The following is a 19,738-nucleotide window of genomic DNA, read 5'->3' as shown; positions in this document are numbered from 1 at the left end:
TGTTTTCTTCCTGTGCCCAGGACATCATGAACAAGCGTAACCCACGTCTGGTTCCTTATAACCTGCTGGATGAGAGAACCAAGAAGACCAACCGAGACAGCGTCAATAACGCTGTACGCACTCTCATTGGCTACGGATACAACATCGAGCCTCCAGACCAGGAGAGCAGTGAGTCTATAGTGTTGTCTTACTAATGAAGGACAGGAGGAGAAATGAAGTCTCCATACTTGAATATCTCACTCCGTCTCTCTCTCTCTCTCTCTCTCTCTCTCTCTCTCTCTCTCTCTCTCTCTCTCTCTCTCTCTCACTCTCTCTCTCTCACTGTCTCGCTCTCTCTCTCTCTCTCTCTCTCTCTCTCTCTCTCTCTCTCTCTCTCTCTCTCTCTCTCTCTCTCTCTCTCTCTCTCTCTCTCTCTCTCTCTCTCTCTCTCTCACTGTCTCTCTCTCTCTCTCTCTCTCACTGTCTTTCTCTGTCTCTCTCTCTTCTCTCTCTCTCTCTCTCTCTCTCTCTCTCTCTCTCTCTCTCTGTCTCTCTCTCTCTGTCTCCCTCTCTCTCTCTAGCTGGCCTTGGCCTGGATGACGTGCGTGGGGATAAGGTGCGCATCTTCCGTGCTGAGAAGTCCTACGCGGTCACGTCTGGGAAGTGGTACTTTGAATTTGAGGCGGTGACGACCGAAGAGATGAGAGTGGGCTGGGCCCGACCGAACGTCAGAGCTGACAATGAGCTGGGAGCAGACGAGCTGGCCTGGGTCTTCAACGGAAAAACGGTATGTCACAAACACTGCCAGTCTAAAGAACTCAATCACATTGGCTGTCTAGGTTAGGCTAGGGACACATAGGGATTTCATGTAAATTGATGATGGACAACAGACACAATTCTCTGGAGGAAATTGTGTCTTTTTACCCATGCTACTCGCCCAAACAAATGACGAAAGCATTCGAGTTCATGTGTCTCTGTGTAGCTGTATTCCTATACTCTTTATGAAGGCCCATACCATTAGTCCAGACATGTTGTTTTTTTTACAAATGTTTTACCAAACCAATGTATTAATACATTTTATTTTACTTTCTCATAGTTTCATATTTATCTAACTTTTATTTATCTAACTTTGAGTTTGTTTGTCCCTCTAGGCCCAGCGCTGGCACGTGGGTAATGACCCGTTTGGTCGCCAGTGGCAGTCAGGTGACGTGGTGGGGTGTATGATCGACCTGACCGAACAGAACATTATGTTCACCCTGAACGGAGAGATGCTCATCAGCGACTCTGGCTCCGACATGGCTTTCAAGGACATAGAGATAGGAGAAGGTAATAGAGGTGTTGTCATGGTTCAACATACACAATGTAGGGGTCTGAGCTGCAGGGTGGTTCAACATACACAATGTAGGGGTCTGAGCTGCAGGGTGGTTCAATATACACAATGTAGGGGTCTGAGCTGCAGGGTGGTTTAATATACACAATGTAGGGGTCTGAGCTGCAGGGTGGTTTAATATACACAATGTAGGGGTCTGAGCTGCAGGGGGGTTTAATACAGGCTCTATAGGTCTGGGGAGCTAATGGGTGGTTTAATACAGGAACTATAGGTCTGGGGAGCTGCAGGGTGGTTTAATACAGGCTCTATAGGTCTGGGGAGCTGCAGGGTGGTTTAATACAGGCTTTATAGGTCTGGGGAGCTGCAGGGTGGTTTAATACAGGATCTATAGGTCTGGGGAGCTAATGGGTGGTTTAATACAGGATCTATAGGTCTGGGGAGCTGCAGGGTGGTTTAATACAGGCTCTATAGGTCTGGGGAGCTAATGGGTGGTTTAATACAGGATCTATAGTACCGGGGAGCTACAAGATGGTTTAATACAGGCTCTATAGGTCTGGGGAGCTAATGGGTGGTTTAATACAGGATCTGTAGGTCTGGGGAGCTACAAGATGGTTTAATACAGGATCTATAGGTCTGGGGAGCTACAAAATGGTTTAATACAGGATCTATAGGTCTGGGGAGCTGCAGGGTGGTTTAATACAGGCTCTATAGGTCTGGGGAGCTAATGGGTGGTTTAATACAGGATCTATAGGTCTGGGGAGCTACAGGGTGGTTTAATACAGGATCTATAGGTCTGGGGAGCTGCAGGGTGGATTAATACAGGATCTATAGGTCTGGGGAGCTAATGGGTGGTTTAATACAGGCTCTAAAGTACCGGGGAGCTGCAGGGTGGTTTAATACGGGAACTATAGGTCTGGGGAGCTGCAGGGTGGTTTAATACAGGATCTATAGTACCGGGGAGCTAATGGGTGGTTTAATACAGGATCTATAGGTCTGGGGAGCTACAGGATGGTTTAATACAGGATCTATAGGTCTGGGGAGCTGCAGGGTGGTTTAATACAGGATCTATAGGTCTGGGGAGCTGCAGGGTGGTTTAATACAGGATCTATAGGTCTGGGGAGCTAATGGGTGGTTTAATACAGGATCTATAGGTCTGGGGAGCTGCAGGGTGGTTTAATACAGGATCTATAGGTCTGGGGAGCTGCAGGGTGGTTTAATACAGGCTCTATAGGTCTGGGGAGCTACAAGATGGTTTAATACAGGATCTATAGGTCTGGGGAGCTACAGGATGGTTTAATACAGGATCTATAGGTCTGGGGAGCTGCAGGGTGGTTTAATACAGGCTCTATAGGTCTGGGGAGCTACAAGATGGTTTAATACAGGATCTATAGGTCTGGGGAGCTACAGGATGGTTTAATACAGGATCTATAGGTCTGGGGAGCTGCAGGGTGGTTTAATACAGGCTCTATAGGTCTGGGGAGCTACAGGATGGTTTAATACAGGATCTATAGGTCTGGGGAGCTACAGGATGGATTAATACAGGATCTATAGGTCTGGGGAGCTAATGGGTGGTTTAATACAGGCTCTAAAGTACCGGGGAGCTGCAGTGTGGTTTAATACGGGAACTATAGGTCTGGGGAGCTGCAGGGTGGTTTAATACAGGCTCTATAGGTCTGGGGAGCTGCAGGGTGGTTTAATACAGGATCTATAGTACCGGGGAGCTAATGGGTGGTTTAATACAGGATCTATAGGTCTGGGGAGCTACAGGGTGGTTTAATACAGGATCTATAGGTCTGGGGAGCTGCAGGGTGGTTTAATACAGGATCTATAGGTCTGGGGAGCTACAGGGTGGTTTAATACAGGATCTATAGGTCTGTGGAGCTACAGGATGGTTTAATACAGGAACTATAGGTCTGGGGAGCTAATGGGTGGTTTAATACAGGCTCTATAGGTCTGGGGAGCTACACAATGGTTTAATACAGGATCTATAGGTCTGTGGAGCTACAGGATGGTTTAATACAGGAACTATAGGTCTGGGGAGCTAATGGGTGGTTTAATACAGGATCTATAGGTCTGGGGAGCTACAGGGTGGTTTAATACAGGATCTATAGGTCTGTGGAGCTACAGGATGGTTTAATACAGGAACTATAGGTCTGGGGAGCTAATGGGTGGTTTAATACAGGCTCTATAGGTCTGGGGAGCTACACGATGGTTTAATACAGGATCTATAGGTCTGTGGAGCTACAGGATGGTTTAATACAGGAACTATAGGTCTGGGGAGCTAATGGGTGGTTTAATACAGTATCTATAGGTCTGGGGAGCTACAGGATGGTTTAATACAGGATCTATAGGTCTGGGGAGCTACAGGATGGTTTAATACAGGATCTATAGGTCTGGGGAGCTGCAGGGTGGTTTAATACAGGCTCTATAGGTCTGGGGAGCTACAAGATGGTTTAATACAGGATCTATAGGTCTGGGGAGCTGAAGGGTGGTTTAATACAGGATCTATAGGTCTGGTGAGATAATGGGTGGTTTAATACAGGATCTATAGGTCTGGTGAGATAATGAGTGGTTTAATACAGGATCTATAGGTCTGGGGAGCTACAGGGTGGTTTAATACAGGATCTATAGGTCTGGGGAGCTGCAGGGTGGTTTAATACAGGATCTATAGGTCTGGGGAGCTACAGGGTGGTTTAATACAGGATCTATAGGTCTGGGGAGCTACACGATGGTTTAATACAGTATCTATAGGTCTGGGGAGCTACAGTGTGTGCAGCAGGAACACGCATGGTTCCATTAAAGCAGTAACAAACATTGTTCCATGAATTCTCCTTCAGCTCCACTTCCCTATGGGCCCTAGTCAAATGAATTCTCCTTCAGCTCCACTTCCCTATGGGCCCTAGTCAAATGAATTCTCCTTCAGCTCCACTTCCCTATGGGCCCTAGTCAAATGAATTCTCCTTCAGCTCCACTTCCCTATGGGCCCTAGTCAAATGAATTCTCCTTCAGCTCCACTTCCCTATGGGCCCTAGTCAAATGAATTCTCCTTCAGCTCCACTTCCCTATGGGCCATAGTCAAATGAATTCTCCTGCAGCTCCACTTCCCTACGAGCCCTGGTGTAATGTAGGGCACTGCTGTATGTAGTGAACCTAACCCTCCCCTTCTACCTCTTCAGGCTTCATCCCAGTGTGTACCCTGGGCCTGTCTCAGGTGGGCAGGATCAACCTGGGTCAGAACGTCAGCAGTCTGCGCTACTTCGCCATCTGTGGTCTCCAGGAGGGCTTCGAACCATTTGCCATCAACATGAAGAGAGACATTACCATGTGGTTCAGCAAGAGCCTGCCACAGTTCGCCCCTGTGCCAACTAACCACCAACACATTGAGGTACAGACCCAATAACAACCAACACTTTGAGGTACTGACCCAATAACCACCAACACATTGAGGTACTGACCCAATAGCCACCAACACATTGAGGTACTGACCCAGTAACCACTAACACATTGAGGTACTGACCCAATAACCACCAACACCTTGAGGTACTGACCCAATAACCACCAACACATTGAGGTACAGACCCATTAACCACCAACACATTGAGGTACTGACCCAATAACCACCAACACATTGAGGTACAGACCCAATAACCAGCAACACATTGAGGTACTGACCCAATAACCACCAACACATTGAGGTACAGACCCAATAACCACCAACACATTGAGGTACAGACCCATTAACCACCAACACATTGAGGTACAGACCCAAAACCACCAACACATTGAGGTACTGACCCAATAACCACCAACACATTAAGGTACTGACCCAATAACCACCAACACATTGAGGTACTGACCCAATAACCACCAACACATTGAGGTACTGACCCAATAACCACCAACACATTGAGGTACTGACCCAATAACCACCAACACATTGTGGTACAGACCCAATAACCACCAACACATTGCGGTACAGACCCAATAACCAGCAACACATTGAGGTACTGACCCAATAACCACCAACACATTGAGGTACTGACCCAATAACCACCAACACATTGAGGTACAGACCCATTAACCACCAACACATTAAGGTACTGACCCAATAACCACCAACACATTGAGGTACAGACCCATTAACCACCAATACATTGAGGTACTGACCCAATAACCACCAACACATTGAGGTACTGACCCAATAACCACCAACACATTGAGGTACTGACCCAATAACCACCAACACATTGAGGTACAGACCCATTAACCACCAACACATTGAGGTACTGACCCAATAACCACCAACACATTAAGGTACTGACCCAATAACCACCAACACGTTGAGGTACTGATCCAGTAACCACTAACACATTGAGGTACTGACCCAATAACCACCAACACCTTGAGGTACTGACCCAATAACCACCAACACATTGAGGTACTGACCCAATAACCACCAACACATTGAGGTACTGACCCAATAACCACCAACACATTAAGGTACTGACCCAATAACCACCAACACATTGAGGTACTGACCCAATAACCACCAACACATTGATGTACTGACCCAATAACCACCAATACATTGAGGTACAGACCCAATAACCACCAACACATTGAGGTACTGACCCAATAACCACCAACACATTGATGTACTGACCCAATAACCAGCAACACATTGAGGTACTGACCCAATAACCACCAACACATTGAGGTACTGACCCAATAACCACCAACACATTGAGGTACTGACCCAAAAACCACCAACACATTGTGGTACAGACCCAATAACCACCAATACATTGTGGTACAGACCCAATAACCACCAATACATTGTGGTAGTTGACTTAATGACCAGGATAATATGATTTGGGGTATCATGTATCTGACAGGGTTCGTTGAGTCTAACTTATTGAAATCTAACTTATTGAAATCAAATCAAACTTTATTTATATAGCACATTTCTTACAAAAAATGCATTTCAATATGCTTTCGGATTTATTTAGAGAGGGAATCCTCCTTATTAGTTAGAGGCTTTATTTAGAGAGGGAATCATCCTTATTTAGTTAGCGATAGAGACGGAATCATCCTTATTTCGTTAGCGATAGAGAGGGAATCATCCTTATTTAGTTGGAGGCTTTATTTAGAGAGGGAATCATCCTTATTTAGTTAGAGGCTTTATTTAGAGAGGGAATCATCCTTATTTAGTTAGAGGCTTTATTTAGAGGGAATCATCCTTATTTAGTTGGAGGCTTTATTTAGAGGGAATCATCCTTATTTAGTTGGAGGCTTTATTTAGAGAGGGAATCATCCTTATTTAGTTGGAGGCTTTATTTAGAGGGAATCATCCTTATTAGTTAGAGGCTTTATTTAGAGGGGGAATCATCCTTATTTAGTTGGAGGCTTTATTTAGAGAGGGAATCATCCTTATTTAGTTAGAGGCTTTATTTAGAGGGAATCATCCTTATTTAGTTAGCGATAGAGAGGGAATCATCCTTATTTAGTTAGCGATATAGAGGGAATCATCCTTATTTAGTTAGCGATAGAGAGGGAATCATCCTTATTTCGTTAGCGATAGAGAGGGAATCATCCTTATTTAGTTAGCGATATAGAGGGAATCATCCTTATTTAGTTAGCGATATAGAGGGAATCATCCTTATTTAGTTAGCGATAGAGAGGGAATCATCCTTATTTCGTTAGCGATAGAGAGGGAATCATCCTTATTTAGTTAGCGATAGAGAGGGAATCATCCTTATTTAGTTAGCGATAGAGAGGGAATCATCCTTATTTAGTTAGCGATATAGAGGGAATCATCCTTATTTAGTTAGCGATAGAGAGGGAATCATCCGTATTTAGTTAGCGATAGAGAAGGCATCATCCTTATTTAGTTAGCGATAGAGAGGGAATCATCCTTATTTAGTTAGCGATATAGAGGGAATCATCCTTATTTAGTTAGCGATAGAGAGGGAATCATCCGTATTTAGTTAGAGGCTTTATTTAGAGAGGGAATCATCCTTATTTAGTTAGCGATAGAGACGGAATCATCCTTATTTCGTTAGCGATAGAGAGGGAATCATCCTTATTTAGTTGGAGGCTTTATTTAGAGAGGGAATCATCCTTATTTAGTTAGAGGCTTTATTTAGAGAGGGAATCATCCTTATTTAGTTAGAGGCTTTATTTAGAGGGAATCATCCTTATTTAGTTGGAGGCTTTATTTAGAGGGAATCATCCTTATTTAGTTGGAGGCTTTATTTAGAGAGGGAATCATCCTTATTTAGTTGGAGGCTTTATTTAGAGGGAATCATCCTTATTAGTTAGAGGCTTTATTTAGAGGGGGAATCATCCTTATTTAGTTGGAGGCTTTATTTAGAGAGGGAATCATCCTTATTTAGTTAGAGGCTTTATTTAGAGGGAATCATCCTTATTTAGTTAGAGGCTTTATTTAGAGAGGGAATCATCCTTATTTAGTTAGAGGCTTTATTTAGAGGGAATCATCCTTATTTAGTTGGAGGCTTTATTTAGAGGGAATCATCCTTATTTAGTTGGAGGCTTTATTTAGAGAGGGAATCATCCTTATTTAGTTGGAGGCTTTATTTAGAGGGAATCATCCTTATTAGTTAGAGGCTTTATTTAGAGGGGGAATCATCCTTATTTAGTTGGAGGCTTTATTTAGAGAGGGAATCATCCTTATTTAGTTAGAGGCTTTATTTAGAGGGAATCATCCTTATTTAGTTGGAGGCTTTATTTAGAGGGAATCATCCTTATTTAGTTAGCGATAGAGAGGGAATCATCCTTATTTAGTTAGCGATAGAGAGGGAATCATCCTTATTTAGTTAGCGATATAGAGGGAATCATCCTTATTTAGTTAGCGATAGAGAGGGAATCATCCTTATTTAGTTAGCGATATAGAGGGAATCATCCTTATTTAGTTAGCGATATAGAGGGAATCATCCTTATTTAGTTAGCGATAGAGAGGGAATCATCCTTATTTCGTAAGCGATAGAGAGGGAATCATCCTTATTTAGTTAGCAATATAGAGGGAATCATCCTTATTTAGTTAGCGATATAGAGGGAATCATCCTTATTTAGTTAGCGATAGAGAGGGAATCATCCTTATTTCGTTAGCGATAGAGAGGGAATCATCCTTATTTAGTTAGCGATATAGAGGGAATCATCCTTATTTAGTTAGCGATAGAGAGGGAATCATCCTTATTTAGTTAGCGATATAGAGGGAATCATCCTTATTTAGTTAGCGATAGAGAGGGAATCATCCGTATTTAGTTAGCGATAGAGAGGGCATCATCCTTATTTAGTTAGCGATAGAGAGGGAATCATCCTTATTTAGTTAGAGGCTTTATTTAGAGAGGGAATCAATCTTATTTAGTTAGCGATAGAGACGGAATCATCCTTATTTCGTTAGCGATAGAGAGGGAATCATCCTTATTTAGTTGGAGGCTTTATTTAGAGAGGGAATCATCCTTATTTAGTTAGAGGCTTTATTTAGAGAGGGAATCATCCTTATTTAGTTAGAAGCTTTATTTAGAGGGAATCATCCTTATTTAGTTGGAGGCTTTATTTAGAGAGGGAATCATCCTTATTTAGTTAGAGGCTTTATTTAGAGGGAATCATCCTTATTTAGTTAGAGGCTTTATTTAGAGAGGGAATCATCCTTATTTAGTTAGAGGCTTTATTTAGAGGGAATCATCCTTATTTAGTTGGAGGCTTTATTTAGAGGGAATCATCCTTATTTAGTTGGAGGCTTTATTTAGAGAGGGAATCATCCTTATTTAGTTGGAGGCTTTATTTAGAGGGAATCATCCTTATTAGTTAGAGGCTTTATTTAGAGGGGGAATCATCCTTATTTAGTTGGAGGCTTTATTTAGAGAGGGAATCATCCTTATTTAGTTAGAGGCTTTATTTAGAGGGAATCATCCTTATTTAGTTGGAGGCTTTATTTAGAGGGAATCATCCTTATTTAGTTAGCGATAGAGAGGGAATCATCCTTATTTAGTTAGCGATAGAGAGGGAATCATCCTTATTTAGTTAGCGATATAGAGGGAATCATCCTTATTTAGTTAGCGATAGAGAGGGAATCATCCTTATTTAGTTAGCGATATAGAGGGAATCATCCTTATTTAGTTAGCGATATAGAGGGAATCATCCTTATTTAGTTAGCGATAGAGAGGGAATCATCCTTATTTAGTTAGCGATAGAGAGGGAATCATCCTTATTTCGTTAGCGATAGAGAGGGAATCATCCTTATTTAGTTAGCGATATAGAGGGAATCATCCTTATTTAGTTAGCGATATAGAGGGAATCATCCTTATTTAGTTAGCGATAGAGAGGGAATCATCCGTATTTAGTTAGAGGCTTTATTTAGAGAGGGAATCAATCTTATTTAGTTAGCGATAGAGACGGAATCATCCTTATTTCGTTAGCGATAGAGAGGGAATCATCCTTATTTAGTTGGAGGCTTTATTTAGAGAGGGAATCATCCTTATTTAGTTAGAGGCTTTATTTAGAGAGGGAATCATCCTTATTTAGTTAGAAGCTTTATTTAGAGGGAATCATCCTTATTTATTTGGAGGCTTTATTTAGAGGGAATCATCCTTATTTAGATGGAGGCTTTATTTAGAGGGAATCATCCTTATTAGTTAGAGGCTTTATTTAGAGGGGGAATCATCCTTATTTAGTTGGAGGCTTTATTTAGAGAGGGAATCATCCTTATTTAGTTTGAGGCTTTATTTAGAGGGAATCATCCTTATTTAGTTGGAGGCTTTATTTAGAGGGAATCATCCTTATTTAGTTAGCGATAGAGAGGGAATCATCCTTATTTAGTTAGCGATATAAAGGGAATCATCCTTATTTAGTTAGCGATATAGAGGGAATCATCCTTATTTAGTTAGCGATAGAGAGGGAATCATCCTTATTTAGTTAGCGATATAGAGGGAATCATCCTTATTTAGTTAGCGATAGAGAGGGAATCATCCTTATTTAGTTAGCGATATAGAGGGAATCATCCTTATTTAGTTAGCGATAGAGAGGGAATCATCCTTATTTCGTTAGCGATAGAGAGGGAATCATCCTTATTTAGTTAGCGATATAGAGGGAATCATCCTTATTTAGTTAGCGATATAGAGGGAATCATCCTTATTTAGTTAGCGATAGAGAGGGAATCATCCTTATTTCGTTAGCGATAGAGAGGGAATCATCCTTATTTAGTTAGCGATATAGAGGGAATCATCCTTATTTAGTTAGCGATAGAGAGGGAATCATCCTTATTTAGTTAGCGATATAGAGGGAATCATCCTTATTTAGTTAGCGATAGAGAGGGAATCATCCGTATTTAGTTAGCGATAGAGAGGGCATCATCCTTATTTAGTTAGCGATAGAGAGGGAATCATCCTTATTTAGTTAGCGATATAGAGGGAATCATCCTTATTTAGTTAGCGATAGAGAGGGAATCATCCTTATTTAGTTAGCGATAGAGAGGGAATCATCCTTATTTAGTTAGCGATATAGAGGGAATCATCCTTATTTAGTTAGCGATATAGAGGGAATCATCCTTATTTAGTTAGCGATAGAGAGGGAATCATCCTTATTTCGTTAGCGATAGAGAGGGAATCATCCTTATTTAGTTAGCGATATAGAGGGAATCATCCTTATTTAGTTAGCGATAGAGAGGGAATCATCCGTATTTAGTTAGCGATAGAGAGGGCATCATCCTTATTTAGTTAGCGATAGAGAGGGAATCATCCTTATTTAGTTAGCGATAGAGAGGGAATCATCCTTATTTAGTTAGCGATAGAGAGGGAATCATCCTTATTTAGTTAGCGATAGAGAGGGAAACATCCCGCCACACTGTGTTACTGTACTGGACCTCTTCAGAGCGGCTGAAGTGCTCTGTTTCAAGTGTTTCTTACAGTGAGGGAAAAAAGTATTTGATCCCCTGCTGATTTTGTACGTTTGCCCACTGACAAAGAAATGATCAGTCTATAATTTTAATGGTAGGTTTATTTGAACAGTGAGAGACAGAATAACAACAAAAAAATCCAGAAAAACGCATGTCAAAAACGTTATAAATTGATTTGCATTTTAATGAGGGAAATAAGTATTTGACCCCCTCTCAATCAGAAAGATTTCTGGCTCCCAGGTGTCTTTCATACAGGTAAAGAGCTGAGATTAGGAGCACACTCTTAAAGGGAGTGCTCCTAATCTCAGTTTCTTACCTGTATAAAAGACACCTGTCCACAGAAGCAATCAATCAATCAGATTCCAAACTCTCCACCATGGCCAAGACCAAAGAGCTCTCCAAGGATGTCAGGGACAAGATTGTAGATCTACACAAGGCTGGAATGGGCTACAAGACCATCGCCAAGCAGCTTGGTGAGAAGGTGACAACAGTTGGTGCGATTATTCGCAAATGGAAGAAACACAAAAGAACTGTCAAACTCCCTTGGCCTAGGGCTCCATGCAAGATCTCACCTCGTGGAGTTGCAATGATCATGAGAATGGTGAGGAATCAGCCCAGAACTACACAGGAGGATCTTGTCAATGATCTCAAGGCAGCTGGGACCATAGTCACCAAGAAAACAATTGGTAACACACTACGCCGTGAAGGACTGAAATCCTGCAGCGCCCGCAAGGTCCCCCTGCTCAAGAAAGCACATATACATGCCCGTCTGAAGTTTGCCAATGAACATCTGAATGATTCAGAGGACAACTGGGTGAACGTGTTGTGGTCAGATGAGACCAAAATGGAGTTCTTTGGCATCAACTCAACTTGCCGTGTTTGGAGGAGGAGGAATGCTGCCTATGACCCCAAGAAACCATCCCCACCGTCAAACATGGCGGTGGAAACATTATGCTTTGGGGGTGTTTTTCTGCTAAGGGGACAGGACAACTTCACCGCATCAAAGGGACGATGGACGGGGCCATGTACCGTCAAATCTTGGGTGAAAACCTCCTTCCCTCAGCCAGGGTATTGAAAATGGGTCGTGGATGGGTATTCCAGCATGACAATGACCCAAAACACACGGCCAAGGCAACAAAGGAGTGGCTCAAGAAAAAGCACATTAAGGTCCTGGAGTGGCCTAGCCAGTCTCCAGACCTTAATCCCATAGAAAATCTGTGGAGGGAGCTGAAGGTTCGAGTTGCCAAACGTCAGTCTCGAAACCTTAATGACTTGAAGAAGATCTGCAAAGAGGAGTGGGACAAAATCTCTCCTGAGATGTGTGCAAACCTGGTGGCCAACTACAAGAAACATCTGACCTCTGTGATTGCCAACAAGGGTTTTGCCACCAAGTACTAAGTCATGTTTTGCAGAGGGGTCAAATACTTATTTCCCTCATTAAAATGCAAATCAATTTATAAAATTTTTGACATGCGTTTTTCTGGATTTTTTTGTTGATATTCTGTCTCTCACTGTTCAAATAAACCTACCATTAAAATTACAGACTGATAATTTCTTTGTCAGTGGGCAAACGTACAAAATCAGCAGGGGATCAAATACTTTTTTCCCTCACTGTATATACAGTAGACGAGACATGTATTCAGTAATCCATTGGAGAAATATGATACTTCCAGAGTATGTTGATTGCTGGTAGGTATGACTTGAGATACGCAACAATAGTAAGTGATACTTGGCATTTGCAGGGAATATGTTTAGCAGGAGGTTCTAGTGAGGAGACTGGAGATTTCTTTAGTGATCTAGGAGTTATCCAGTATTTCCCTGTCACTGTTGTTCATGGAGCTCTCCTCTTCTTCGCTCTTCTTCGCTCTTCTCTCTTCTTCTCTCTTCTTCGTTCTTCTTCTCTCTTCTTCTCTCTTCTTCTCTCCCCCTCCAGGTGTCCCGTGTGGACGGGACGGTGGACAGCGCTCCCTGCCTGAAGCTAACCCACAAGACGTTTGGCTCCCAGAATGCTAACACTGACATGCTGTTCCTCCGCCTGAGCATGCCCGTGGAGTTTGACGAGGTCTTCAAGATCACAGCCGGGACCACGCCCCTGACCCGCACGTTGACCATCCACGAGGACGAGGTTCTGGAGGTGGAGCCGGACTCGGAGTTTGAGGTTCTGAAGAAGTCGGCCAGTAAGAAGGAGCAGGAAGAGAAGGAAAAGGAACCGTCTGTCGCCAAGGAGACGCCCGAGATAGAGAAGGACGCGATGTCAGAGAAGGGCAAGAAGAGAGGGTTAGTAGTGACTGATGGGGATGTGTAGAGGACAGAGGGTTAGTAGTGACTGATGAGGATGTGTAGAGGAGGACAGAGGGTTAGTAGTGACTGATGAGGATGTGTAGAGGAGAACAGAGGGTTAGTAGTGACTGATGAGGATGTGTAGAGGAGAACAGAGGGTTAGTAGTGACTGATGAGGATGTGTAGAGGAGAACAGAGGGTTAGTAGTGACTGATGAGGATGTGTAGAGGAGAACAGAGGGTTAGTAGTGACTGATGAGGATGTGTAGAGGACAGAGGGTTAGTAGTGACTGATGAGGATGTGTAGAGGAGGACAGAGGGTTAGTAGTGACTGATGAGGATGTGTAGAGGAGGACAGAGGGTTAGTAGTGACTGATGAGGATGTGTAGAGAACAGAGGGTTAGTAGTGACTGATGAGGATGTGTAGAGAGAACAGAGGGTTAGTAGTGACTGATGAGGATGTGTAGAGAAGAACAGAGGGTTAGTAGTGACTGATGAGGATGTGAGGAGAACAGAGGGTTAGTAGTGACTGATGAGGATGTGTAGAGGAGGACAGAGGGTTAGTAGTGACTGATGAGGATGTGTAGAGGAGAACAGAGGGTTAGTAGTGACTGATGAGGATGTGTAGAGAACAGAGGGTTAGTAGTGACTGATGAGGATGTGTAGAGGAGGACAGAGGGTTAGTAGTGACTGATGAGGATGTGTAGAGAACAGAGGGTTAGTAGTGACTGATGAGGATGTGTAGAGGAGGACAGAGGGTTAGTAGTGACTGATGAGGATGTGTAGAGAACAGAGGGTTAGTAGTGACTGATGAGGATGTGTAGAGAACAGAGGGTTAGTAGTGACTGATGAGGATGTGTAGAGAACAGAGGGTTAGTAGTGACTGATGAGGATGTGTAGAGAACAGAGGGTTAGTAGTGACTGATGAGGATGTGTAGAGAACAGAGGGTTAGTAGTGACTGATGAGGATGTGTAGAGAACAGAGGGTTAGTAGTGACTGATGAGGATGTGTAGAGAACAGAGGGTTAGTAGTGACTGATGAGGATGTGTAGAGAACAGAGGGTTAGTAGTGACTGATGAGGATGTGTAGAGGAGGACAGAGGGTTAGTAGTGACTGATGAGGATGTGTAGAGAACAGAGGGTTAGTAGTGACTGATGAGGATGTGTAGAGGAGGACAGAGGGTTAGTAGTGACTGATGAGGATGTGTAGAGAACAGAGGGTTAGTAGTGACTGATGAGGATGTGTAGAGAGACAGAGGGTTAGTAGTGACTGATGAGGATGTGTAGAGAACAGAGGGTTAGTAGTGACTGATGAGGATGTGTAGAGAACAGAGGGTTAGTAGTGACTGATGAGGATGTGTAGAGGAGAACAGAGGGTTAGTAGTGACTGATGAGGATGTGTAGAGGACAGAGGGTTAGTAGTGACTGATGAGGATGTGTAGAGAACAGAGGGTTAGTAGTGACTGATGAGGATGTGTAGAGGACAGAGGGTTAGTAGTGACTGATGAGGATGTGTAGAGAACAGAGGGTTAGTAGTGACTGATGAGGATGTGTAGAGGACAGAGGGTTAGTAGTGACTGATGAGGATGTGTAGAGGAGGACAGAGTGTTAGTAGTGACTGATGAGGATGTGTAGAGAACAGAGGGTTAGTAGTGACTGATGAGGATGTGTAGAGAACAGAGGGTTAGTAGTGACTGATGAGGATGTGTAGAGGACAGAGGGTTAGTAGTGACTGATGAGGATGTGTAGAGAACAGAGGGTTAGTAGTGACTGATGAGGATGTGTAGAGGACAGAGGGTTAGTAGTGACTGATGAGGATGTGTAGAGAACAGAGGGTTAGTAGTGACTGATGAGGATGTGTAGAGGACAGAGGGTTAGTAGTGACTGATGAGGATGTGTAGAGAACAGAGGGTTAGTAGTGACTGATGAGGATGTGTAGAGAACAGAGGGTTAGTAGTGACTGATGAGGATGTGTAGAGAGACAGAGGGTTAGTAGTGACTGATGAGGATGTGTAGAGAACAGAGGGTTAGTAGTGACTGATGAGGATGTGTAGAGAGAACAGAGGGTTAGTAGTGACTGATGAGGATGTGTAGAGGACAGAGGGTTAGTAGTGACTGATGAGGATGTGTAGAGGACAGAGGGTTAGTAGTGACTGATGAGGATGTGTAGAGAACAGAGGGTTAGTAGTGACTGATGAGGATGTGTAGAGAACAGAGGGTTAGTAGTGACTGATGAGGATGTGTAGAGGAGGACAGAGGGTTAGTAGTGACTGATGAGGATGTGTAGAGAACAGAGGGTTAGTAGTGACTGATGAGGATGTGTAGAGAACAGAGGGTTAGTAGTGACTGATGAGGATGTGTAGAGAACAGAGGGTTAGTAGTGACTGATGAGGATGTGTAAAGAACAGAGGGTTAGTAGTGACTGATGAGGATGTGTAAAGAACAGAGGGTTAGTAGTGACTGATGAGGATGTGTAGAGGAGGACAGAGGGTTAGTAGTGACTGATGAGGATGTGTAGAGAATAGAGGGTTAGTAGTGACTGATGAGGATGTGTAGAGGAGAACAGAGGGTTAGTAGTGACTGATGAGGATGTGTAGAGGACAGAGGGTTAGTAGTGACTGATGAGGATGTGTAGAGGAGGACAGAGGGTTAGTAGTGACTGATGAGGATGTGTAGAGAAGAACAGAGGGTTAGTAGTGACTGATGAGGATGTGTAGAGGAGAACAGAGGGTTAGTAGTGACTGATGAGGATGTGTAGAGAACAGAGGGTTAGTAGTGACTGATGAGGATGTGTAGAGGACAGAGGGTTAGAAGTGACTGATGAGGATGTGTAGAGAACAGAGGGTTAGTAGTGACTGATGAGGATGTGTAGAGAACAGAGGGTTAGTAGTGACTGATGAGGATGTGTAGAGAACAGAGGGTTAGTAGTGACTGATGAGGATGTGTAGAGGACAGAGGGTTAGTAGTGACTGATGAGGATGTGTAGAGAACAGAGGGTTAGTAGTGACTGATGAGGATGTGTAGAGAACAGAGGGTTAGTAGTGACTGATGAGGATGTGTAGAGGAGAACAGAGGGTTAGTAGTGACTGATGAGGATGTGTAGAGGAGGACAGAGGGTTAGTAGTGACTGATGAGGATGTGTAGAGAACAGAGGGTTAGTAGTGACTGATGAGGATGTGTAGAGGAGAACGGAGGGTAGAGATGAGGATCATTAAAGGAAAGGGACAGCAGAGATCTGGAGCTAGTGGTATATTGCTAGTGGTATATTTGAGTCAGCTACAGGGAGAAGATCAATAAATCATTTACATTTACATTTAAGTCATTTAGCAGACGCTCTTATCCAGAGCGACTTACAAATTGGTGCATTCACCTTATGATATCCAGTGGAACAACCACTTTACAATAGTGCATCTAACTCTTTTAAGGGGGGGGGGGGTTAGAAGGATTACTTTATCCTATCCTAGGTATTCCTTAAAGAGGTGGGGTTTCAGGTGTCTCCGGAAGGTGGTGATTGACTCCGCTGACCTGGCGTCGTGAGGGAGTTTGTTCCACCATTGGGGTGCCAGAGCAGCGAACAGTTTTGACTGGGCTGAGCGGGAACTGTACTTCCTCAGAGGTAGGGAGGCGAGCAGGCCAGAGGTGGATGAACGCAGTGCCCTTGTTTGGGTGTAGGGCCTGATCAGAGCCTGAAGGTACGGAGGTGCCGTTCCACTCACAGCTCCGTAGGCAAGCACCATGGTCTTGTAGCGGATGCGAGCTTCAACTGGAAGCCAGTGGAGAGAGCGGAGGAGCGGGGTGACGTGAGAGAACTTGGGAAAGTTGAACACCAGACGGGCTGCGGCGTTCTGGATGAGTTGTAGGGGTTTAATGGCACAGGCAGGGAGCCCAGCCAACAGCGAGTTGCAGTAATCCAGACGGGAGATGACAAGTGCCTGGATTAGGACCTGCGCCGCTTCCTGCGTGAGGCAGGGTCGTACTCTGCGAATGTTGTAGAGCATGAACCTACAGGAACGGGTCACCGCCTTGATGTTAGTTGAGAACGACAGGGTGTTGTCCAGGATCACGCCAAGGTTCTTAGCACTCTGGGAGGAGGACACAATGGAGTTGTCAACCGTGATGGCGAGATCATGGAACGGGCAGTCCTTCCCCGGGAGGAAGAGCAGCTCCGTCTTGCCGAGGTTCAGCTTGAGGTGGTGATCCGTCATCCACACTGATATGTCTGCCAGACATGCAGAGATGCGATTCACCACCTGGTTATCAGAGGGGGGAAAGGAGAAGATTAATTGTGTGTCGTCTGCATAGCAATGATAGGAGAGACCATGTGAGGATATGACAGAGCCAAGTGACTTGGTGTATAGCGAGAATAGGAGAGGGCCTAGAACAGAGCCCTGGGGGACACCAGTGGTGAGAGCACGTGGTGCGGAGACAGATTCTCGCCACGCCACCTGGTAGGAGCGACCTGTCAGGTAGGACGCAATCCAAGCGTGGGCCGCGCCGGAGATGCCCAGCTCGGAGAGGGTGGAGAGGAGGATCTGATGGTTCACAGTATCAAAGGCAGCCAATAGGTCTAGAAGGAGGAGAGAGAGTTAGCTTTAGCAGTGCGGAGCGCCTCCGTGACACAGAGAAGAGCAGTCTCAGTTGAATGACTAGTCTTGAAACCTGACTGATTTGGATCAAGAAGGTCATTCTGAGAGAGATAGCAGGAGAGCTGGCCAAGGACGGCACGTTCAAGAGTTTTGGAGAGAAAAGAAAGAAGGGATACTGGTCTGTAGTTGTTGACATCGGAGGGATCGAGTGTAGGTTTTTTCAGAAGGGGTGCAACTCTCGCTCTCTTGAAGACGGAAGGGACGTAGCCAGCGGTCAAGGATGAGTTGATGAGCGAGGTGAGGTAAGGGAGAAGGTCTCCGGAAATGGTCTGGAGAAGAGAGGAGGGGATAGGGTCAAGCGGGCAGGTTGTTGGGCGGCCGGCCGTCACAAGACGCGAGATTTCATCTGGAGAGAGATCAAACATCAAATAGAATGTGTTCTCTTATCTGGTTACACAAAGGCAAATAAATGCGACGTCCCTCCGCTCTGTGTGTCCAGGTTGTTTGCCAGGGCTAAGAAGGCAGCTACAATCAACCCTCCCCCAACCCCTCCCTTGGTGCCACGGTTACAGCAGGACGTGGTCCCAGATGACAGAGATGATGTGGAGATTATCCAGAACACCACCACGGTGAACGAACACACACACACACACACACACACACACACACACACACACACACACACACACACACACACACACACACACACACACACACACACACACACACACACACACACACACACACACACACACACACACACACACCACTACAAACTCAAGTGAATCCTGGGAAGGAACATTTTTTAATTGGAACCCTGGGAAGGTTTACTGGAACCCAAATCCTGACCGTTCCGTATTATTAGATTTCCCAGTATGCACCTGAACTCTGAACGTCGTCCCCCCCCCCCCTGTATCTCTGCAGTACTACTACTCAGTGAGAATCTTTGCTGGCCAGGAGCCCACTGGGGTGTGGATCGGCTGGGTAACCCCCGACTACCACATGTACGACCCCACCTTTGACCTCTCCAAGGTCCGGAACGTCACCTTAACCGTGGGAGACGACAAGGGCAACATCCACGACAGGTAAGTGACATCACACGTCTACCTGGAGGGACATTATACCCATGTTCCTGTGGTAAATTATACCCATGTTCCTGTGGTAAATTATACCCATGTTCCTGTGGTAAATTATACCCATGTTCCTGTGGTAAATTATACCCATGTTCCTGTGGTAAATGATACCCATGTTCCTGTGGTAAATTATACCCATGTTCCTGTGGTAAATTATACCCATGTTCCTGTGGTAAATTATACCCATGTTCCTGTGGTAAATTATACCCATGTTCCTGTGGTAAATTATACCCATGTTCCTGTGGTAAATTATACCCATGTTCCTGTGGTAAATTATACCCATGTTCCTGTGGTAAATTATACCCATGTTCCTGTGGTAAATTATACCCATGTTCCTGTGGTAAATTATACCCATGTTCCTGTGGTAAATTATACCCATGTTCCTGTGGTACATTATACCCATGTTCCTGTGGTAAATTATACCCATGTTCCTGTGGTAAACTATACCCATGTTCCTGTGGTACATTATACCCATGTTCCTGTGGTAAATTATACCCATGTTCCTGTGGTACATT

At 44.3% G+C, this 19,738-nt stretch overlaps 1 protein-coding gene across 4 annotated transcripts in view; it reads left to right on the top strand.

The window, feature by feature from the left end:
* The window catches only part of ryr1b (ryanodine receptor 1b (skeletal)), a 275,237-nt gene that overhangs the window by 81,780 nt on the left and 173,719 nt on the right, over positions 1–19,738 (top strand). For all 4 annotated transcript variants that reach the window (XM_071360277.1, XM_071360276.1, XM_071360275.1 and 1 more), the window contains 7 exons: positions 21–168; positions 561–766; positions 1,131–1,305; positions 4,486–4,694; positions 13,159–13,502; positions 18,590–18,719; positions 19,015–19,175. In XM_071360277.1, coding sequence (XP_071216378.1) covers positions 21–168; positions 561–766; positions 1,131–1,305; positions 4,486–4,694; positions 13,159–13,502; positions 18,590–18,719; positions 19,015–19,175 — 1,373 coding nt within the window. The remainder of the gene's footprint in view (positions 1–20; positions 169–560; positions 767–1,130; positions 1,306–4,485; positions 4,695–13,158; positions 13,503–18,589; positions 18,720–19,014; positions 19,176–19,738) is intronic.

This window comes from Salvelinus alpinus, chromosome 22 (assembly GCF_045679555.1).
Source record: "Salvelinus alpinus chromosome 22, SLU_Salpinus.1, whole genome shotgun sequence".
Lineage (NCBI taxonomy): Eukaryota > Metazoa > Chordata > Actinopteri > Salmoniformes > Salmonidae > Salvelinus > Salvelinus alpinus.
This window is presented reverse-complemented; position numbering and strand designations above follow the sequence as displayed.